Source organism: Falco punctatus (genome assembly GCF_963210335.1).
Source record: "Falco punctatus genome assembly, chromosome: 12".
Taxonomy (NCBI): domain Eukaryota; kingdom Metazoa; phylum Chordata; class Aves; order Falconiformes; family Falconidae; genus Falco; species Falco punctatus.
Genome location: NC_137592.1, coordinates 12,722,218 through 12,747,064, shown reverse-complemented (window position 1 = coordinate 12,747,064; position 24,847 = coordinate 12,722,218). Strand labels below are relative to the sequence as shown.

General features: G+C 35.8%; 1 protein-coding gene across 1 annotated transcript in view; it reads right to left on the bottom strand.

Annotated features, from left to right (window-relative positions):
* The window catches only part of TTC27 (tetratricopeptide repeat domain 27), a 126,233-nt gene that overhangs the window by 16,401 nt on the left and 84,985 nt on the right, over positions 1–24,847 (bottom strand). The window contains exons 11-15 of the mRNA XM_080408147.1: positions 20,185–20,280; positions 17,876–17,998; positions 11,557–11,784; positions 4,102–4,200; positions 2,274–2,326 (exon numbers count right to left, since the gene is read on the bottom strand). Of these exons, the coding sequence (XP_080264273.1) occupies positions 2,274–2,326; positions 4,102–4,200; positions 11,557–11,784; positions 17,876–17,998; positions 20,185–20,280 (599 nt within the window). The remainder of the gene's footprint in view (positions 1–2,273; positions 2,327–4,101; positions 4,201–11,556; positions 11,785–17,875; positions 17,999–20,184; positions 20,281–24,847) is intronic.

Sequence of the window (24,847 nt, the reverse complement as noted above, 5' to 3'; positions counted from 1 at the left end):
TTCAGCATCTGTAAGATTAGCCTGTATGATCCCCCCCAACCTCCTCAAAAAAGTTAATAGTTATCAGGAGGGCAGATGCCAATCAGATGGAACTGTGAAACGTAGACAAGATACCAGAGGGATGGGATGAAAATGGCATTCCTCAAATCATCACTCTCGCTATGCTAATAAAGTCCTCTAAGTTCTCAAAACAAATCCCCTATGTATTTAATAAATCATATAATGATGCAATATCCTTAACCAGGATCCATATCCAAGCAGGAAACAGTAGGCAATACCAGTGCATCACCCTGTCTTGGAAACCAGGAATCTTTTACCCAAAAGACAGAGGGCCAGTCCCACTTTTTCCTGACAAATAGGAGATCTGGATTTCAAAGGTCTCCTGGCACCCAGACCTTTTCTGAAGACCAGCATCTGTTTTCACCACAATTCATTTTTCTGGAGGAAATTCATAATACACAAAACTTGTGGACTCTTAAAAAGCAAACAACACCAAACCCCAACAAAATCCCTTTCATTTGGGTGTCAGCAGGTTGTATGCATACACTTTTCAAAAAGACTTACATATTTTGTATTTATCTGTTGTATGAGAATCTGCTAAGCCTTACTCAAATGCACAATACTTGAGCGGGACTGATTTAAGAGCCTGGTTGGAGTAAAGCTTGATTTTGATGAGGAAGCAAAAGAAAATAATTAACTTTAATATCTTATTTTTGTTTTCCTTTAACACACACACACACACACAATTTTTTTTCTTTTTTGTTAGAAGCCCTGAAAAATAAGAATTTACACTTTCACCGCTGCTCGGCCCCCCGAAATAAATTATACCGAAGTGTACTACTATAGATATCCTGTTTTGGGAGTGGGTTAAACTAACTCAGAGTCTTGATCTGTAAGTGACCACACAAATAATCAAAGAAGTTGCAAATTACACAGCAAATACAGGCCACACTCAGCTATCAGGATATAATACTGACCTAAGATTTCCTGTACACATATTCCTCTCCCATGTGATTCCTAAGGAAAAAAAGCTCTGAAACATGGCTCCCATTTACTACTCTTGATACTATATCAAATAGCCCACAAGCTTTGAATGAATTTAGCATGTTAAATTACAAGAGTAGATTAACAATGATAAAACCAAACCAATAAAGTGAAACTAATCACTCAGTAGTTTCTCAGCCTTGTAGTATATAGACAGAAAAATTATTTGGATTAAAATACTTCTATGAAAAAAGCATAAGCCAGTACACTGAGTAACTGACCTTTTGACCTTTATGCAAAAAAAGGAGCAATCTCAATCACACAGTTGAAAACAATAAATTGAGCATTCTCCAAGCACTGACAAAGATGAAAGGAACTACTGAAAAATTAAAACAAGCTCTTGTTTTCTATTACTTTTTAGTCTTGAGTAGTGATTCTAACCTTCATTTCCTCCTTCCCCCTAATCCCACTAAAATATCAAACTATCTCTTGAATTAATATTACTTTCCACATTTCCTTTGTATGTTCATCAATTCATTCTTTCATGTAAATTTACTAATCTTTTCCTCTTTTTTAGTTTGCCTCCTGACTGCATAACTGTATAACGGATGTCAGATTTCGAGTAAGGTTTTTAAAATATTACCCTATTCTTTTGTCTCATTCTTTGAGGATAAGTTACAATGTGAAAATTCTTCTTAAATATTAAGTACTTCCAGGTATTCTGTGTCTACATTTAACTTTTATTACATTGAGTTGAAGTACAAAATAAGATAGGCAGTCCATTTAGGTCAAAGCTTCTTGTGTTAACTTAATTTGGATGGAAAAGAACAAATGACCTAGTATGTATGCAGATCTCCATCTGCTTTTATATTATAAAAAATAAACTGCCTGGTTTTCCCTTAAATCTACTGAGGTTAATGTAATATGAATTGACATGGGTCTGAATATATAGTTTACTTGAAATGGACGTATCTTTTTAACTTTATAGTCAAACTACTTTCCAACTTTAATATGAATGTTTAGCACTGTTGTACTTACTACATCATAAATACTTTAAACAAGAAAAAAGTGTAGCATGAGAGGTTGCTACTTTTATAAAGCTTATGAAACTATTTCCTTTAAAATTAAATACATTACAAATGATCCAATTTGCGAGAGACAACTGAAGGGATGACAATTACAAAATACGAGGTAACCACATTATAAGAATAAAAACCTCAATGTCTAAAAAATGAACCCCCCTTATTTATTTTGGATACAGTATCTTCTAATCCTTTTGAAGTACTTACTTCTGTTTTAATCTGATATAAGCAGTTGATAAATTGTTCCAGGCCTCAGCATTCTGTAATGATAAAAGGAGAAGTACCAAAAAAATTATCCACTTACATTATGCTTACTTGATAAAAATACATAAATTAAACTTCTATGACATATCATCAGTTTTGCTAATCACACATATTAACCAGCTATCTTCTACAAGGCAGTCAAAATATTACATTGAAATAGAAGTTATTAAAATAAATACATAAATAAATATTACTGACTACAGTAACAATCAAGTCTATAAATATCAATTTACTGCATTCTGGTTGGAATACACTAAAGTCAGTTCTTGCCTTCAGTTTAAACTCTAAACATGCATTCTGTTCTGGATCTAGCTGGGATGGCTGGAGAGGTCAGCGCTCCTGGCAGCTCATCACGTCTCACTAGCTGGAAGCGTCTTACGTACACTGCTTCGTTAGTGGAATAAAATCATCTGAATGTTCCCCTAATACATCTCAGGCAAAACTAACAGGGTTAGTTCCAACAGAGTTTATCACCTGTTTTAGCTGAAAAGGACTACAGAGTGCTCAGACAGTCTTCCCTCTGGTGAAGCCAGCGAGCCATGTACAGAGATGATTCGCGCCTGTTGCCTCACACTGCTGCAAGTCTGAAGCAGCACCACTGAATTCAGCAAAGCGACAACTAGTACAGATGTGAAGAATAGAACCTGGGTACTGCAACAAAATGTTCTCTAGTACTGAAGGCTATCCTCAGGCTTAAGTAGTATTTAAATTGTGTTGAGAAACCCTTTTTGAGGCTTAATTCATGAAAATGGTTCATTGCGTTGCTGCAGATCACTGTATAAAGATAGGTTTCACCTCTGTAACTAGGAGTAATCCCTGCATCCTTTACTCACAAAAGAAATATGTAACACACTGAAAAGGCAGTTGGCTTGTTCATATGAAAACAGTCAAGTACAGGTCCCAGACAGGTAAGTGAACACAATTTTAGTATCTACCTGGAAGTAAATCTACTGTACTGAAGCAAAAAAAAATATATATATCAATATATAAAGTAAAAATTCCAGTTAAATACAGGCTTGTCTGTATGTGCATTTTTTTCCCAAGGAAGTTGTTTCATTTTATTAATGAAGAAAAAAGAATATTCTGTTACCTTTCATTACACTCTCATTCTTTTTCCCAAGAGAAAAGAATGAATAATAGTTTCTATCAAGTAGGTGGCATTAACTGTAAGTGAGCAACATGCTGGCAGTCAGGCCTTGTGACAAAAGTGTTGCCAGTGCATTCCTGAGAGGTAATCCAGCTGATGTCTCTGCTACCTCAATGCAGTCACACTCAAACAGCACTATTGTACAAACACTTACCCCGCACATCCTGAAAAACTGGCTAACAAGTTCCATTCTCCCTGCGCTCATGAACTATATAGTTACAAACGTACCTGTCATACAACCACTTATTTGACTTTCTTCTTCGCAGGAAAATTTTATTATTTAGATGACTAAGTATTTTTGTTTGTTTTGGTTTATCTCTCTTTTTAGCACTCTTCACAGACTACTCATTCCCTTTTCTCTGTTTTAGCAATGTATGCAAGCATAAAGGAATTTCTGCTCAAACATATTTTAACATTCACACACAAATACTTGGAGAAGTTAAGTATTGGGCAAGTATTTTTATGATGCCTCATGACAAAAATATATCCTTCATGCACAAGTTTAATTTATTTAAAGGACTAAGATTTAAAGAAGTTTTTCATTATTGCTTTGCTTGTTTATAATGAAAACATCCTTGTTGCTTTTAGATAAGCCATCTGAATTGCTTGTTGAAAAGTACGTACATCTGGTTCCAATGTCACACAGCGCTGAAATGCTTTGGCAGCACCTTCGTAGCTTTCCAAAGCAATGTATGCACAGCCCAAGGAAAACCATACACCTAGCTGGAGAGAAAAAATACACGATTACATATATACATACATATTTCTGCACAAAATAAGTAATTTTGCCTGGATGCTCCAACACACACTACTCTTGCTGATTTTACCTGATTTTCAGCTACCATAAAAGCACTGCACGGAAATAAATAATATCCTGTGTGCAGAATACAGGAAAACTTTAGGGTCAGAGTTTTAATACATGTGGATAAGCAAAGATGTTGACTATACAAAGACCACTTAAGCATATGTGAAGTGCTCTTTAACAGTGCATCTTCATTTAGAGAAGAAATTGATAGCTATTTAGAGGTTTGCATATTTTGCTTTACCTTATGAAAAATCCATGTTTACTTTATAGTATTACAATTAGGTCAAATGGTAAATACTAGGAAATGTATTTCAAGGAAACTACATTTTACAAGAAATATTTCTAATGACTGAACATGAACACTTCAATATTACAGCTTTTTCTACTTGTCAGAATGTCAATATTCTCTAGTTAATAATGCAATATTGAGCGATAGAAATGTACTTAAATAATGCCTTACGTAGAAAACAGAACTTTACCAGTTCAATAATCTTGCATTGTAAGTCTTCAGCTGTACAACCAAATACCTCTCACCCATACAGACTCAACCAGGAAGAAGAGCTCAGCACCTCCCTCTCCACTTCTCAGGAAACTGTAAAGCAAGGAGGTCACCCCTCAGCCTCCTTTCCTCCAAACCAGACAAACCGAAAGCCCTTAGCTGCTCCTCACAGGATGTGCCTTCCAGCCCTTCCACTGGCTTTGTTGCTCTCCTCTGGATGCTTTCAAGGACCTTAGCATCCTTCTTAAATTGCAGGGCCCAGAACTGCACACAGTACTCAAGATGAGGCCACACCAAAGCTGAATACAGTGGGATAACCACCTCTTTTGACTGGCTGGTGATGCTGTTTGATGCACCCCAGGATGCGTTTTGCCCTCTTGGCTGCCAGGGCACCCTGCTGACTCATACTGAACCTGCTGTCCAGTGACAGGTCATGTGGGAATGGTTCAGAGCTGTGCCAGGGGAGGTTTAGACTGGACATTAAGAAGCATTTCTTTACTGAGAGGGTGGTCAAACACTGGAACAGGCTTCCCAGAGAAATGGTCGATGCTCCAAGCCTGTCAGTGTTTAAGAGGCATTTGGACAATGCTATTAACAACATGCTTTAACTTGGTCAGCCAGCTGGACTAGATGACTGTTGTAGGTCCCTTCCAACTGAAATAATCTAATCTAAATAATGTCAGATATAGGCATAAATTACAGCAAATTAAATATATATTTTCACAGCACTTCAATAGCAAGTTCCTGATTTACCACGTGGTTAATTCTCAGAGAGCTGCAAGTCAAGCAGTACTACCTTTTAGAAAAGCTCTGTAATTCAGAAAACTATTAAATCCCAAATCCTTTGACAGAACATTTTCTGACAGCATTATGCTGTTTAAATGTATGCAATCAATATCAAACAACAATTTATAATATGCTGCAAAATAATTCCAGGTAGTACTACCTACTGCAATAAGCTCAGCTGTTTCTCCATTCTAAATGCCAAGGCAAGAAACAAATAGGTTTTCCTGGAAATTTTTTTGAGAGAGGGGAAAAAGGTTGGGAAGAGGAAGATGGAAAAACAGGTTACATTAACTCTTAATTTATATTGCACAGCAACATATTACTTTTCAAGATGTCTGATTAACATTTGTATCTTTGTGTTTTGGATACTAGTTCTGAAGCAAGCAATTCTGATAACTCAGGTTCCGTGGAGCAGATCACAATGGCTATTTAAACATAAAAACATTACCTTTAGAAACATCTGAAAATCAGGGATTTTACAGGGTTGAGGATAAAGCTGTTGGTTCACATGCAAGAAGCTTCTAGCTCTACAGATTAATTGCAAACTCTGTAGCAGATATTTTTGCAGTTCTCTCCAGATCAGACTCATTTTTGCTGTCTCCAAGACAGAACTTAAAATCAGTAACAAGATACCTGCTCCTAACTTACTTGCTATGGAGTTCATGGTTAATCTGCTTCAAAATGTAGATGCCAGAATACAAGCATATGACACTCATCCCTGTCAGATCTGGTACCCTGGTGGGCAGTCTTCATGACATCAAGAAAAGAACCGAACAAGCTTAGTAATAAAGATATCCTTTTGCATTTGAGGGTGTGCATGGATGGCCCATCCTCAGAGCATATGGATGAACAGGTGAAGACAGAACTGCCAATTACATCTGGTCTGGGCAAACATGAAAATCTACTTTCCAGTATTGTTAGCCTGTCACCTTTCCTGAGTCTTAAACGAGTAATTCAAGAAAGAAACTGCACACAAGGAGAAAGCGTTTCCCAAATCTCAGAAGACAAAATTAACAGGAAATGAACTTTTAAATCAATCTCACTTTTTAAGCCTCTTTTATCCATCAAGCTTCCAGAAATCCAGCACTCCCACATGGCTGTTACCTCATTAATTCCCCTTCTTTCCTTTCTAGATCCGTAACGTTCTGGACATGAAAAGTGGGGGTAAAGACAGGACCGATCAAGTATGAAATTGAAGGCTAGCTCCAACTCTATAGCTCAGGGTACAAGTTAAGCAGTGCTTCTGTAAAAGGCTGACAGAAAACCCACGAATGCTTTTTTTATAATTCTAATGAGTAACAGCAGTCTTACTTCTGAGCTTGTGCTTCCAGAAACTGATTTGACTAAAACATCCACCACTTTAATCTTTTGAGGCTGATGGTGAGCAGCTACATCTCTCAGGAACTGGCTTACCGATGCTTACGCTTGTCAAATCCTTTCTCAAGGAGAAGTTACAGCACAAGGAGAAAGTAAAATGATTCTTTACTTCAGCGGAGAAAAGCTACATGAGCAAGTACCTAGTAAGACTGCAAAGAATGATAAATAATCTTCTTTTCTTAATAATTTGAAGCAAGACATTTTACCTAGCAGTAGCTACGGATGAATGTTTTGAACGAATGGAAAAAATGTGAGGACTGGACATGATGGAGAAGGTTGGGAAAGGTGTCTGAAGGGGATATTTTGGCAGAAAAGAAGTATGAGATGAAAAGTCTCTGGGATGGGAATTAAGCCAAGGAGCCTCATGAGATGCTACAATATGGAGGCAAAATGTATACAGAAAATGGAATAGGTCATGCAGATGGAAGAATGTCACAAGACATTAAAGAAAACTGCAGCATCCGTCATATAGAAAATTACCTGTGTAAAAAGAACAACAGAACTGGTATAGATTAAAATTCCAGGCCTCAGTAAAAAAGCAGTACAAAGACTGTATTTCAGAATACTTAATTGAAATGGACAAGTTAACATGCTGGGGGCTATCAGAAGGCTGTGAAAGCAGAAATCCCAGAAGATACAGGGAGATTTCAATTATTTCACATAGTTCAGTACATACCACAATGGATGAAATTTGAAGGCTAAATTTTTTTAGACATGAAGTTAGGCAGAAGACAGTATCTACCTTGATCCTGACCACTTATGAATGATCAGGTTCAAAACAACAGAAAAAAAGATACTTTGTAATGTATCTTGATTCACTACTCCTTCAAGAACAAAGGCAATTCATTAAATACAGAGGATGCTAAATTAAGTAGCTCATAGCTACTTAAAATGGAAAAACTATGTTCAAAACGAAAAGGCCAGCTAAAAAAGTAAAGGTCTGCAGAAGACTTGAAGCATCTAAAGACAAGACATTTCAAGGCTTGGAGCAACTGCATATTGTCATTCAAAAAGGCTCTAAAAAGACTAAACAATTATAACAGTTAAAACCAAAAAAAGGAGATTATTAAGAACAAGAGAACATACTTTAAAAGCCCATGTACTAGACAAATGAGAAAGCTCAAAACAAGTCTGACAGGTTAAATGAAAAAACATGGTAGCTGTGTAAAAAAAACCCAAACAAACAAAACCAACCAATGAAAAAAAACAAGATTCATTGCTTTTGATCTATTATAGCAATGAAATGGCATTTTATCATCTCTTAGATATCTGGGAAAGGGAGCATGAATTTCTTCCACAATACAAGAAGTACAGGGAGTCTTTAGTAGTATATTTAGGATACAGTTTAAGAATGGACTTAAGCTATTTTTTGTGGAAAGAATGGCAAGAATTCCCTTTTTATTGGGGAGGGAATAAAAATCTGCTGATCCCACTGGCTGATGTAACAACAGCTCTGAGGAAAGCAACTGACTGAAAGGTAGTGTAAGGAAAACTGCATTCAAAGTTCAAAAAAGACTTTTGTCAAGGCTTGTGAAACTAGGTTAAAGTTCTTTTTTGGAAATAAAAAAAGAGCATTGGCTAGAGGTTCAAATGTCGCTGCTGATTGGAAAAACACACGAAAGTGAGCTGTAAATTTTCATCCTTTTCAAAATTGAAGACAGTGACCAGCAAAGGAAGATAATTTAGGCTTGGACTCTTTGTTAAAACTTGCCATCAGGAATTTCCAGGCAAGTCTTTAATAAGTCCAAATGATCATGAAATGCTTTAAGAAAGTCTAAACAATTCTCTTATATTAGTAGGAATATCGTTCCAAAAAGACCTAATTACAGTACAGCTGAACACTTAAAAAGAAAAAAACCCCAAATAATATTTTTGCATTTTTAAAGCAATTTCTACTATTTGCATATGGGAAATATATATAGTTTTTCTTTTTTTTTTCCAGAATCCAGTACACTCTTCAGTAAAATACTCTTAGGAATACAGCAGTGATAGTTTAGAAACAATCTATACCCTGTAGAGCAAAATTAGTCTTTGATGTTAGTAATTACAATAAAATGTTAAGAGCTCTAGTTAAAAGAAATCATAGCTAAGTACCTTTTTAATTAGTCATTTCTTGGCAGGCATCATGTATCTCCCTTAAAATTCAGTTTCTTTTGAACACAACACACTGATAGAACGTACTATAGTTTTAAGTCAGTCTAGAGACTTCTATTATAATTTCCAATGACAGACTCTAGCTCAACTCTTGTTTAAGTTGCTTTTACTATTACAAGATGAACGAGAAGAGGAATTGCTGAGAATAAGGCTCTCATTGCATTGGCCAAAACTCCAGATGTAGCTGATGGCAAGCTGACTACTGAAGTGTGACTGTTTCCCAAATTGAAGAGAGATCACTTGTCTTGCTTTATACCCAAGAAAATTATCCGGAGAAGTTATGAGCAAAACAGTCTAGCACAAAAGAGGATTATTCTTTTCTTGCGAACTGTGACACGGTGGAGAACGGTGTGGGCACAAAGAAGTGCTACAAACACTCTTATTTCTGCAAAATTCAAATGTGAAACGACTAGATATAGAGAACCACACACTGTTCAGCACGAGAACTAAGAAATCTGCAATTTAACAAGCCTTAAGTTTTGTAATGCAGACTTTCACTGATGGAGAACTGACTATACAAACTCCTTGATCTCTGGAATTGTCTCAGTCCAGCCTTGCAAAATGCTCACAGTGAAAGTGCAAGAGAAATGCATCTGTCATCCACTAGGCAGGTACTAGAACAAGTAATTCTGCGATCTGCAGTGTTAATGAAGACAAGTGCCAGATGCATTTGAACTGTAAGACTTCCATTTCTTCGTGGATTCTCTGAAATCTAATCTGGTGGTTGGCTCATATGGCAAAGACCTACCTCAGAGACCTCAACCAAACTTGATCTGTTGGCCAAACAGTACACAAGATTAAAGGAGGGCTGACAGAGAATGGTTTTATCCATTAGATATTTCAGGGAATCACTTGCTTCAGTCTAAAAATCCCTTCCTCTAAAAAGGTGTTTGACAACCACAAAATAAACCAATTTCTTTGTAACTGGGAGTCCTTGTATACCTGATAAATTATTCACAATTCTGGGAGCAAGTATTTAATTAATATTTTCCTTATATTAAAGCCCTTGCATTTAGAATCACCTTCCTCTCTGCTCTTTGTCCACAAGACATCCTGGAATCGGGAACAATTTATTTCTGTAGTGATAGACTACAGATAGACTTTAGAAGACAGTGCTATGTCAATCCGCACTATCCATTTGCTCAACCTATTTGTTTGAAACAATTCATCTGAATCTTTAAGAGCTTCCTGAGCAATAAGAGGAGGAAATGTTTGCTTTCCTATATGGACTGGCCTATTTTTATTGGATTGCCTTTCATTTTGAGATTCCTTTGGATAGGACACAAAATAAAAAAGCATCAACAGAATATTTTCTGATTTTAAGCCCTGTAGGCCATCTTCTGCAGCCCTTTATTATCTGGGAGCCCTCCTGATTTCAGTAAGGTTCCTCTGAGTAATATATATTTTGTTGGCATTTCCTGACTCAGTAAGAGAACTGAAAGACAAGGGAAGCATTTCTGTTCGTTTTGCTTTCCATTTTAAACATGTTTATAAGTTAGCCAGAGTTCACTTGAATAAGAACAGGATTCTGATTCACTGGAATAAAGTATGTCACTGAAATAAAAAATAAATAATAAAAAAAAAGGTTTCAGGGTGACCTATTTGAAAGGCTAGAGGCCTTGAAAATTTTTCTAAAGCAGAAGTCCAGCTAGTTATATAGACCTCAAAACAGCAGCTTTAACAGTGTTCTTTGGAGGGTAAGAAGGAGGAATATTGTACTTTTGCATGGACCTAGAAATTGCTATGAAGAGCACAATTTACATACATAAACAACCACAAAGCTGTTTTAAATTCTCAAGACCTTTCACAGGGTGGACCTTACAGGGATGGGATATAGTGACTGAGAAACTGAAACAACATCATAAAAACTGCCTGCGGAACAGCTTGCAAAGTATCTGTCAAAATAACCAGCTTCATCAAGAGAACTCTTTTGACTGTGGTTTCAGTTTTGATGCATTACTGTAATAAAAACTACTGTCATCACAAGTGTAACACAATGCTTCCTAGTGACTTCAGAGCAGGACAGTCCAGAACACTTGAAAACAATTTCAGTGAAGTAAAGATCAGTATTTGTAACTCAAAGCCAACAGACAAGGCAAAAGGATAACCTCATTAAAATCTGTACAGGGTTCTTCTTGTAACTATTCTGCTTCACATTTGTTCATGATTTATTTGATGATAATGATTGATTTTCAATGGCTTGATCTCTTTGAAATAGAAAAGCTATACAGGCAAAGAGTTAGCTGCATGCAATAACCTGAATGCAAAAGGATGTCTTAATTTCCTTATGCTACTGTTTTTAGCCAGACTTCCAAGTATGTGGTGAAAAATTTGCTAAGAAGAGTAATAAGCTGTTACTCTGACAATTGTGCACAGAATTGCCTTTTAAAAAAGTGTGTCACCATTCAAAACTGAATACACCAACTAAAACAATGCCATATGTGTATCATTTCCCAACCTGCATAGAATTGATCTGTACTGAACGTTCAAAGCACTCCACACATTCCCTGAATTCCCGGTTGCGGAGATGGAGGAGGCCTTTGGAGCGCTGGGCACGGGCGCTGCGGTGCCTGGAGAGCTCCCAGGCCTTGTCGTAATACTGGTGGTCTTTAAGAACATCACCAAGCAAACAATATAATCCTGGTGTTTCCTTTTTCTCTAACTCCCGCCTGAGTATTTCTTCTGCCTGTTAAAGAACAAAGAGAAATCAGTACATAATGGGACAATTTATTTTCAACCAATCACCTACCTGAACAAATATCACTTTTAGCACCCTGCAACTATCAGTTGAGGATTACGAAGCAGGGATAATAAGGAAACAGAATACTGACAACACAGCATGAAGGATGAAGTTTAGAGAGAATCTGGTTCCAAACTGTTTTGAAAAAAACCCAACACTTCAACATCAGCATAATATGGTGGGTTTTGGTTTAATGCACCAAGGAAAATGTACCCATGATACCAAGAAGCAGCTTGCTCCTCGTTTTCTATCTGAGGTATATGTTCTGTCCCAAGAGCAAATATCAGCCCTGGACATCGAACCTACACCTGCTTCACAGTAATGCAGTACAAGCACCATTAAGGTATGTGCAATCTGAATAGTTTACCAATTGTGGGTATTATATATCCTAATAAGTACTTTTGCAATAACTGTCACTACTCTTTTTCTTTAATTGCTTTTTTCCTGAAAATAATTATTGCCATTTATTATGTCTGAAGACCCATCCACTTTCATACAGTTACTTTTGGAAATGCTAATGTTTCGCATAGATGCAGAAGTTACACATTTGTATCTAAATGTTTGAGATACAATATATTTAACATTAAAGAAAAGAAGATACAAGCTGGGTCTCCCAGACATCTATTACGGGCTGTAACCAACTATCACAAGGTTTTTATCTCAGGGTCACTATCTTGCTCTAACAATAAAATTATTGTTTCTCTTTTAAACAAGAGACAGTCTGCTTTCTGTGGCTTTTTGAAAAGATAAATACACTGGACAGACGATCTGTTGTTCAGACCTAACTCTTACCTCAGTCCCCTGCTGCAAAAATGTAACATACATAATTCAGCTCAGTATAATTTTTCTATTAGAAAAGATCTATTTGAACCATCTGAACCAAGAAAGATCCAACACAGCCTGCCACAGAATTGAAGTTTGACATTGTAACACTAGTCATTCTTCTACCATAGCTCATTTATTTAAAAGAAAAGCTGAGTTCACCTCTGCAGTTAAATTATTACTACTTTTCTTGTCTATAAGAACTGTTCTTTGCCCTTCCAATAGTCTCTAGAGAATCAAAGTCTTACTCCTCTTCCTCCAATTAGGAAAATGCATTCATCCTGTCTGAAAATGATCTTTAGAAAAATTACTTTATTTGTCTCAAAATACGTAATGAATAGTAATTTTAACACTTTACTCTTACTATAATTTTTGTTAAACAAGCTAACAGTAAAGTCTACTGAAGTGCACAAATGTGAAGAAGGGATGTATTGTTTAGGTTTCTAAAAGAATCTTAAACTAGTAAAAATGGATCCCCTTAAGAAGAATATTAGTGGCTGAATATTAGTAAAATAACTTAATGGCAAACATTTTTAAATGCCTATGTAACAGTTCTCCAAAGAAAGTCAAAGAAACTATTACTTAAAATTTAGAATTAGCCTAGTCAGAACACTAGAAAACCTCACCTAACAAGACGACTGCACTTGCAAAGGGTTTGGTTAAAGGGCGATTTACTTCCCCTTCCCTGCCTCCATTAGTTGCCATGACATATTAGTAATAGATCTCGCAGATTATTTTTTTTTTCTAGAGCAGAAAGAACTGGGTGCTTTATTATTGCAGTAATCACACTAGGCGCCAAAAGGTAAGGGTTTTTTCCCCCCCTTCAGATAAAGAAAAAAAAGACTGAAATGTTGCTGTGTAAATGGCAGCTGTGAGGTGAAAAGTGCATTGTGTGCTGCTGCTTTACCTCTTCCTCTGCAGGGCACTCCCAAATTCAGATTGCTATTCTGTGGCAGTGCCTAGTACTAATCATACACCCAACCAGAAAGCCAACTGTTCACTAATTGTATTTCACATTTAAGAGCATAAAACCATCATGTTGTGGTCTAAGCTTACAAGAATTCATTGCCAGCACAAATACTTCAGTGAACAGATAAAACTGAGCATTAAATAAGCAGAAGTCTTTAGTTTTTCTTCACCTGAGTAGTTCACCTGGCATGTTACAAACCTTTTTATTACTTAAGTCATTAAAGGTTAATACAAAGGATTATAACTACAAACTAAAAAACCCCTGTAAGCTCAAAACATTTGTCATGTTTTATACAAAATGAGATAATACTTTAAAACTGGATTTCTCATTTTGACCAAGTTTTTCTGAAGAAAAATATTCCTAACTTTGTAGTAAACTATTTTCAAGAATGCACATTTAACCTTTGATAATAACCCTGCTTCTACAAAACCACAAATCTTAATAGCAAAAAATATTAGAGAAGCATTTTCCACACAGCTCATGCAATGTACATAAAAGAAATATAACTAAAGATTTATTCTTACCCATTAAACAGATATTAATGATTACATTGCATGCTTTATAGCTAAAAATTACATCTAAATTAAATAAGTTTTGATAAGAAAATTATCAATTAAATACTATCTAAAAAGAAAAAAAGTGAAGCTGTATAACCCTTAACTGATTGAAATAGATGCAATTATAACAACACTGCTTTTCACGGAATGGTCTGCACTGGAATGGAGGGAATTCAATACTCAGCTCAAAAGTCAGTTGATGTAAACATAAGAAAGATTTAGGCTGTTATCTTGGTTTCTGGACTAGTACAGTTGGTAAGGGAATTAAACAGGTAATGCTTCACAAAAATCCCCAAACAGTAATGAGGGTTCTGTTCTAAATAAAAGGTGGTGCCTTTTTATTACTCACTACAGAGACTCCTGGAAACCAAGTTCAAGATTCATCCTGCATTTGGCTTCCCAACCATAAACTTCCACTTGCTGTCCCACCCACATGTTCCCATGCTTTTATTTTGTTTCCTAAAAGACCCTATTAGACTCACTCTTCACAGATCTACCAGTGATTCTGATAAATAATAGAAAAAATTCTATTACTTGACAATTCATTCCTTTGCTAGGTCAAGCATCTCCTAGAACACTTTCACCTTTTCTGCTTATCTGTTATTTACCAGGCTACTAGAGAAGTAGCTCGAAGAAGCAGAAAAGGGGAGCATGGAAAGAGGTAGCTGAGAGAAAAGGAAAGCTCTCCAGTTTTCATTTCATCTTCCCTGTAACTTCATGTATGACCTTGGGCAAGCCATTTACTCCTCTTTCTCAATTTCATAGCTACATATCAGAGTGCTTACCTGCCTTCTATGTCTGTTATGATATGCAGTGGAAATCAATCAAGTTCTTGAATGAGCTCATGCCCTAATCAGTAAAGTACTACTTGACTTAGCATCTGGGAAGCATTTCCTGAATTTAAAGGTGAGCTTCTAAGATCTTAATGTAATTATGTTGCCTCACTCAAATGTTTCGAGATCTCTGCCATGCCACGACAAGAAAATTAACTCTGTAGAACATGGATTACTGGCTATGTTGGTCTAAAACCAGACCGTGTACCGTGCTGTTTACTCTGAGGACATGATGGAACAGGGATAGGGCTGAAAACAGTGTTGTAAGATGAAATACCAAGCTGATGCTGAAAGGTAGATCTCATGAATTTATCAAAGGTCAGCAGCTACCATGCACTGTAGCTCCTGCAAGGGAGAAAAGCTTCACTTCAGTTGGAAGAACTGAAAATTCCTGTCTCTGGATCATCCTTTCTTTTTTCATTAGCAGGGAAACAGTACCGTTTTTAGTGTATTGTCCATATTGTCCAACCAAGAGGCTGAAATGACCTCTTACACTTTAATCAAATAAAGGTGTTTGATGCAAACAATACTCTTGAGATCTCTGGGTGCCCTTCAGTTAGGAGGAGGGAGATGGACCAGTCCTCAATACACATATGGAGAAGTGCCTCCTTTTACAACAAGTCTGTTGAAGGAATACGGTGAGTCAAAGACTGGAATGAGAAAGCCACAGCAACTATCAACATACTGTGTATTCATATTTTATAATACTTCTTTTGTTCTGTGCACTGTTTAGCTCATCAGTTGGCACTCCATTACTCTTCTGTTGACTCATGTTATGATATCAGTTTCTACTAATTTTGCTCAGATTATTAAACGAGTACAGAGCTATATCTAGTAACAGCAAAAGATCCACAAAAAAGTTTGCTAAATGTTAGTGGCATCTTACTCTGCAAAATTTGTACTGCTACATGGCCCTGTTATAACTGAGTGAATTATGTATTTCCCAAGTCCATGATGTGGAGCTTTGCACAGCCTTATCTACATGCTCTGTCTCTTTGTCAGTGCATAATTCAGAAGTAGGAGGAAGAATGTATTTGATGTGTGAGTACTGAAACGCATTGATATCGCAGATATATGGCTGTTTTATTAGACTTTTCAGTATACAAATTCAGTTTTTTTATATGAAAGCATTTGTGTGTGAAAAACACGCATAAGTATTTAATAGCATTTGGGTTTTGGGGGTAAATAATATGTTATTTAATGGCAAAGAACATTCACTGAAAAACAATTGCTCTAGTAGATTTTTGTGCATTTCTAAAGGAGTAACATTTTTAATAAATATAAAGAGTTCATGCTCTGAAAGCTTTCTGATGAGAAGCACAGATAGTTCTTCCTTTTAGTGTACAACTAAACATTTCTAATTTTTTGGCTTTTTTGACCTGAAGCTAGCTTTTTTTCCCAGCACTATTGTTACTTAGTACTTACATAGCATTTTCTGTTTTTCAAAGCAAGGCACAAACCCTCATTTTGAAAGCATTTCTAAGCAGTTTCCTGTGTCAGATATCCTGGCCTATTCTCTGAGTGTCATTTTCATAACTCCCTAAGGGCAGTTTGTGAATGTAACTGGGACAGAATGCATTTCCAGGAAATGGAAAATATTGACCTCTTATTTCTCCACTGTACTGAAAAGATTGGGATATTAGCATACTATCCCCAAGGCATGCATAATGTGACACAGAATTTGCCAGCAAGGCGTATCTGCCAGTTTATAATGACCAAAATCTGGGGACTGGTACATGGTAATTAGAAAAAATACGTTAGGTATGAGAAATTCTACATTTTTTCCATTAACTTAAGTTATAGCTCTCTGTTCTGTAAGCTTAAATTAGTTTAAGCAGTCTTTGTGCTTATGGTATCATGAAGACACACGCATATTTATGTATTTAATGTTACCGTATATCAAGCAGAAGGAAAGAACAGAAAAAAATCATATTTTTGTCTGAAAGTAAGTATTTCTAAAAGCTGTATAAATCTGAAAACAATGTTTGATAGCATAAGTTCCCGTTACAGTCTTTCTGTGACAGACTGCATTAGAAAGAGAACACAGCTAAAGTTACACACAAGTAGGTGTTGCTTCCAGGTATCATTTTCTAAAATCTTCATATCATTGCTCTAATAGTACCAGCAAAATAATCAACAATAGGGCTGCTACAGCCTGCTACCAGCATTTTAAAACAATTCTGTCACTGATATAGAGTTAGGTGATAGCTTTGGATTGTCTTTGTCTAGATCTGATCACACATAGCTGCGGCAGTGTTAAAAAAATGGAGAAGTTCAAGAAAACATCAGCATAGGCTTAGCAAAATAAAGCCCTTTAATCTTACACACCACTTTTGTCTCAAATGTTTGATTCTTTAATTAGAATATATTAACATTAGGTAATTAAATAATCAAACACCGATGGCGTTCTATTAAAAAACTACAGTTAATAGTTAGAAATCAAGGGGTAAAGAAAACTAAAACCATCCCCTCCAGACAAAGCTCTAACACCTCATTGTGAATGACTGCTACAGCCTTCTGAAAATGCCCACATTACACCTTGCTGTTCATCCATAGCTGTTAATTTTCCTTAAAAATTTTCAAGAATCACCTTCACAATCTCCTTGCTTCTGAAGTTATTTCTTATTTACCAGCTTCTACTTCATGTGGTCGTTACCTCCGTTCTTTTTTTTAGCATCCACAGGTTATGACAGACTCGTATATCCTGTGTCTATTTTTCCTAAACAGGCTTCCATCATGATAACCCTGTAGTAGCGAGTATCATTAATGATTTCACAGCCAAGCCAGACAGTTCTTCATACTTTGAATCCCATTTCAAGACAGGATCTTAGCTGTAAAAATATTTTTTTTTTTACCTTTCCATGCTGTCCTGCTCTTTCATAGCAGATTACTGCATCTTCCCACATTTCCAACTCCTCAAATATCTGTAAGGCAGAACTGGTGCATCCCAGCTCAAAGAGTAAGCTTGCAAGCTGACGCTGGAAAGGTAAGAAATTCCAGGTAACTGAGAATAGGTAAGTAAGTACTATTTACATTTTAAAAACATGTTAGAGGCATTTCTGACATCAACAAGAAGCGGAGAATATGGAATTATTCTCTTGAAACTTCAAGCTGGAGCCTCAAACAACGTATATACATAACACCACTCCCCACCCCCCCATCAACGGAACAATAATTGTCTTAATGTGACTTTTGTTCATGTCAGTAGCTTAATTACTTTGAACTAGTTTATAATATAAGGCAAGAAATGGAAACAGACATGGCAAGGATAAATTGACAGAGCTGAACTTCAAGCCCTGAATGAGGTGCACGGCCCATATGGCTGGAAGGCAGCTGCAGCAGAATGTTGGGAATGCTGAAAGTGGGAAACAGAGGCTGAAGGGTGGCATTAAAGCCTCTTCTAGCAATGCTTTGCCATGGTAATCTGTACTTGTGAAAACACACAGATGGAGAGAAACGCTCTGATAAAATTTTATTAGGTACTTGTGAGAAATCAGTGTCCCAAATAGCCACTGTCAAAGGTGTTAGTTTTTAGTCAAATGAACATTGAATTAGAGTTCAGGTTCAACTCCCTAGTTGAGTTTTCCTCACACATAAGTCAGCCTCTTTGTTATTTCAAATTCAGCTATTATTTCAGTGCACTTATGAAAATACAAGAGTAGTATTTTCAATTTAAAAACAAACAAGGTATGTTTTCATGACTTTGAAAAGTTGTCTTTGGTCTTTTGTTTATTTTTAAGAGGAGAGTAAAATTGCATACAGGTTTTCATCTTTGGAGAAAGGATGGCTTATATTTACTAGGTATGACAGCTATACAATTTGGTTTGCAAAAACAAATGGGAGCATTCTGTATAAGGATAACTAATTATGCTATGAGATCCCCATACAGCAAAACTCTGCAGTGTTTCCGGTGATCCTGGATTCCCTGAAGTTCTCCACAGATGTCATGAAATTCTCTTTATAGGTATGGTTCAGTATCTGCTACAAACCCAAGGAGCTACCCTAAGGGAATGTACTGATAGTCAAAGAATTAAGGACTGGCTACCCTTATTTGGCATAAATATGTAACAAACTCTGAAAATCTTAACAAAGTAATTATTTGTTAGCCTGATATGAATAGCTTTAGGAAAAACCTGTATTTGCCAGTGTCTGGACCTAAATCTCATCTATGTTTTACTAAATTTACTCAGTCAAATTTGGTAAAATTTATATAGGCAATACCCCTTCGTTAGTATGACTAGAAGACTGCAGCCATCTTCCATTATAAATCCCTGTTTTAGTATTTCTATCTTTGGCTTGGAAAATTGGCTTGAACTGAAAAGTGCCACTCTGACAACTGGAAATGAAAACACATTTGCTACTTTTATTGCAACTGCCTGTTGAAAGGTTGTGTGGAATAATTTGAGAATCCTAGGAGAAGATGTGATTGGTTAAAGCAACATGCACTGAGGTTAGAAATCCAAAAAAAAAGAGTAAAACACCATTCAAAGTAAACAATGTTAACACCTTTGGAGGTATGCAATGCAAAGAGTTTTCTTAAGTTTGTTAACTATAACATCATCAGATAAAGCTCTAATGTGTAGATTTCTGTTCTAGAAAATTTATTGTCAAGATAAACAATGTAGTTTTGGGAAAAAAAAAATCCTGTCAACGCTAGTGAAAAAGGGCATGTTTCAAAACCAAAAGCTTTCTCAGCTCAAGGAGCTCTTCAGTATACTTTTAACTCCTAATTTGACGACTTTGACCATGATCCACTTCCTGAAAACAGCCTAGAGTGAGTGATGATTAAAAGATGAGAAAGATGCTAGTAGCATAAGTAAACCAGTAATAAACAGTAAGACAGTAGCAAGATTATTTTTACAGGAGATATGTGGGAGCTTGTAAGTTTTAGTCCATTTTTTATTAGAGGAAAAAGAAAAGCGAAGAAGTATCGCACGACAAACAATTGCTTCTGTGAATGACAGAACAAGACATCTGAAAGCAAAACACTGTAGAACTTGATTTCTTTCCAGAAAAACCTGGTGCGTTGTCAGGTTACGTCTATATTTCAACAGTGTTTCAACTCAAGACCATATCACACTCTCTTGACTTTGGAATCATACAGTATCAAAAAATAGTAAGAACAACAGAGTTAAGTAAAGCTTGAAATGGGATTGCTTCACACCTGTATGGCCCAATGTGGAGGCACCTGACAACAATAGAAAATCTTCATGCGTTCAGACACAGACGTATTTGCATCTTCAAACTGGTCTGCAAGTGCCTGTAAATGCAAAGTATATTCTGATTTAGTATTTACATAGATTTAAACAACCTAAAAAAAATTATAAAATTCAAAGCATTCAGGATTTTAGGCATTCTTGACATAATGGAGAAATTATATTAAAGATAAATTCCAGTAAGCTTACACCATAATATGCTACAAGTCTTTTTATTATCCCATGTAAGAAAATGTAATAAAAATGTATGTAGAACCTCTTTATTACAGCTAATAATAAATAAAGAAAAGCTTTGAAGAGATTTGAATTTCAAAGTGATTGTAACAGGAATAAGAATCAAATTTACAATCCCAAACAAATGCTTGCAGAGTAAAACTGTATCAAATATTGAAGTGACCTTGCCTAATGAATTTCAATCCTTTAGCTAGTTTTTTCCTAAGACAGTATTGACATGCTTCAGGCATGGACTTTCTTATTAAAAAGAGAGAGAAAGACAAACATATTATATTATAGCAGACCATGCTTTTGGAAACACAGTTCTAATACAAAATAAATTATTGTGACTTGGAGTACAATTGATTTCAGGCTTTTTTTTTTCTCTTCTGGTGGAGCTTTTGATTGTTGAAATGTTTTCTTCTTAAATCCTTTGAAAGAGAATGGTATCTTTTGCATAGTAAATGTGCAGCACCTTCAGTACCATTTTTTTCTCTGAAAATCCACTACTATGAAGTTATTTCAATAAAAATTCAATAGCAAGAAAAATAAACTTTTAAAGGTACCTATAGCTGGAAAGTTGGTCAGAAATTTTAAGATAAGGGAGAAAAACTCTTCAAATGCCAGTTGTCACTAAACTAGCAAATTCAAGGCCAGAGGTATAAATAAGGGAATATTAAATTGCTTGCCTTCCCATGATTCATCTATCCAAGTATCGCGTATAACTCAGTCAGAGATTTATAGAAGGAGTTAAACAGGTTCTCAGAATCTTCTCAGCACGGAAAATGAATGCACAGATTCCCAAACAAAAGGAAAAATTGGATAGGATGACTTCGTTCTCTTTCTAAATCCAACTTTTGGCTACCCAACCTATATCAATAATGCAAATATTAGTTGTGTAAAGTTACAGTAATCAGTTACGTGATTTAAACTGCTAAACATCTTATAAGTGCTATTAATATTAATGGGATTTATTAGGTGTCTTCATTCTTTTAGTAAGAAAAAAGTCACAACATGCAGCAATAATCTAGGCTTTAAATCCATGCTTAACCTCCCAAATTTAAATACTAATTTAATATTAGTATTAAAAACATTCAATATTATTGACATTTTCTCTCATAAAATTATCTCCAGAGACCTGATCCTAGAGATTATTCAGAAACCTACCCCAAGAAAATGGCTGAGGTGTATTAGTAAGGAAATAGGCAGATTAGTAAAATCACATTCCTTTACACAGTTGCAAGCAATCCAAAAAGAGTCAGATTAAAATAAAACCTTTAAAGTAATATTATTTAATTACACAGTTTACTTGACTACAAACTATATAACAAATCATATTTCACAGTTCCAGTTCTGCTGCAATGTTCTAATGCTATGCAAAAGCACATTTTTCTATATTCTGTTGCAAAAAAAAATTAAACTGAAAAATTGTCCAATTCCTTGGGTAATCATTTTACAAGACCAGACACAGTAATAAATACAGTTGGAAAATTTAAAAATAATAATAATTGCTCTAAGCCTGAGCAGAGCCAGAAAATCCTAAATATGTATTTTTAAAAAGTCACAAAAAAAGCCCCACTTTCTAGCAGCTTTACACATGGAAGGAAAAAGGCTGATTGCCTTTAACAGTAATGAAAACAAGAATTTTCTATGTGTATTCTTTCAAAATAGCATAATCCCTTTTTAAACAGCAGTGTAATTCCACAAGTACTATTTCAGGGTTTTTTCCTCCCACCCTAGATTGGGCACAGAAGTCTCCTTGATCTGTTCAAGACAAGAGGCCTTCTTGCACTGGATTCAGCACTGTCCACCCCATAGTATTTTCCTAGTAGCTTATTTTGATGGATTCTTCAGTTAAGATGCTCCACCCCTCAAGAGCATAAGTACTCATAGATTATGTTTGTTTTGTGGCTTGTCCTCCGCTATCTTCTATTTTCTTCTCCCCCTAAACAGCTACAGAAACTCAGCAGCAGCTGTCCCTCAGCAAATACTTAAAAGTTTAAAGTTTCTGGGCTGAGAAGAATGCCAGTAGAGGCTTTTTCAGGACAGCCATCTCTGTAGAATTTGCACACAGGTTTAATTTCATTATTAGCACCAGACATCAACCTGAGAATAATGCAGTACTTGCTCCAAGACAGATTATGCGTAGAAAATTTTCTAAAATGTTTCAAGTTTGATGCATTTAAGGCTGTTATTCCCTTTAAAAGCATGAGCAAATAAACTGTTTTTTAAAACAAAGGTTGTGTCCATTTTCTAGCAAAAGGTGGAACTTGCTTGTAACCTTTAATAAAGATCTGACTGATCTCGTGCCAGAAACCATCTCTTCTGGTGTACTGTGATCTTTCCTGCCTGCCCCCATGAGGCATTACAATAAAGCGTTACATAGAACAAGTTACGTCAAACATTTGTGTTTTGTAATATATAAAAGGTATATATATTCTTTGACAGATGTAGTTCTTCCCTCAGAAAAGCCACAAACAGAAGGGGATAGTCACGCTGAACCCTTTAGTTTAATAACTTTTATATGCAGTATTTCATTGTTAGTTTAGATATGATACTCATAAACATACATGCCTCTCTATGACCCATTTAATCTATTCTGTATTACAACTGGAACGCCCTGCTTAAAAAGATTAATCTATTGGAAACATCCTGTACTTTTTCTGTTGCTGGCAGACTTTAGTATACCTACCATATAACACATATTTGCATTTTGCTTATGGCAAATTGCACAATAGTATATATATCTACAGGCAATAAAAAAACCCACAAGTTGCTTGTAAGTAGCACAAAAAGCCTCATTCAAGCTTTAGCACAAAACATATTGTAAGTAAACAGACTATAAATAAATATTCAAACAAAAAATTTATATATGGCCAAAAAAATAATTAGAACTTAGGAGTTAAGATTAATTTTTGAATTTCACATTTCTGAATAATGTAAACATGAAATACTTAAAACAAAGAATTTCAGAGGAGAAGTTCTTAAGCCCATGTTATTAATTGCAAGCATGTAAATATTTTCAGCTTCCTCCTGCCTAAGGTAAAGACTGGATGTCATTCTGTTACACAGATAGAAATCTCAAGGAAAAAACACAACACAAAACAAAATGTGATGCATTCAGGTAACTCAGTGCAGTTTTTTACTGGCAATCATACCAAGCATAATTCTTTCATGTTACTTAGGTGTTCTTAGATGCCTGTAAGGAGAAAAAAAATACTGTCTAGATACTCAGCTCCTCTAATCGCTCACAGCTCTTTCTGCACTATTAGAAATAGCCAAACTTTTTGTTTTGTTATTTTGTTTGTTTGTTTTTGTTACACCAGCAAAGTGCTCTTTGGCTGAAATCTGTTTTTCAACTATTCTTACCAAGTTGCAAATCTCAAGATCATCTTTAGTTATTTGGTGAAGGGCACAGGAATATGAAGAGAGTAGATTGACAACTTCAGTCTATTTTGTCTTGAATTCTATCAGAATGTCTTAGGTAACATCTTGGGACACCCATTGTTTTCCCTTCTTAAAAAAAGAAATAAAAATCTTTTCCCTAAGAATAGCTTCCCTACACAGTGAAATCTTGACTGATACCCAGTAGATTCAGTTGAAAAATTACTTGGCAGGAAATACACATTCTTCCAGTAGCTAAGCCTGACCCAGCAACCATACAGTATATAATGGTAAGTACATCAGAAATATGACACACAGGCAAAGTGTTTATACTTCAGCTATCCCAATGAAAGGCAATCACATGTAAAGAAGTCTGTTTTCAATATATGTATTTTCTTGAAAGACATCCAATCTAGCCTCACGTGTTCCTGGAAAGCTCTCTATACATCAGGGAAAATCAAACAAACCTATCGTTCTCTGTTAATGATTTATCTACTCACCAAAGAGGAAAATAAGCATCTTCAGCAACAACTGGCTTGAAATCAGTTCAATTTCCAGTAAAAATGAAAACACTCTAAATGTATTAAATAGTCCATGCCTGATTGTATGACATACTCAAATAGAAGCACATCAATCTGCCCTGAAGACTCAGTTGTTCTTTATCAAAACAGGAGGAATCCACAAAACCACAATTCTTTCCACAATCATATAGCAATATTTGGCACAGCCTGTCTGGTACACAACTAATACAGAAACCAAACCAAAATAAAATTTTCACTCAGCTGGAAGGCGTTTTACGGTCCTGCCAGTCACTTGCACCAAACAGTTTGAGGGTCAGAGACTGGACTACAGGTCTTCTGCTACTTCACAGAAGAGCAACTACAACTTAACAGGGACTCAGGATACTAAAAATCTTGCCCAACAAACCCATGGGCTGTAGAAACAAAATATCAACTGGTGTAACATGTACACCCATCAATCCTTTAATAGCCTTCAATTACTTAACCTAGGACA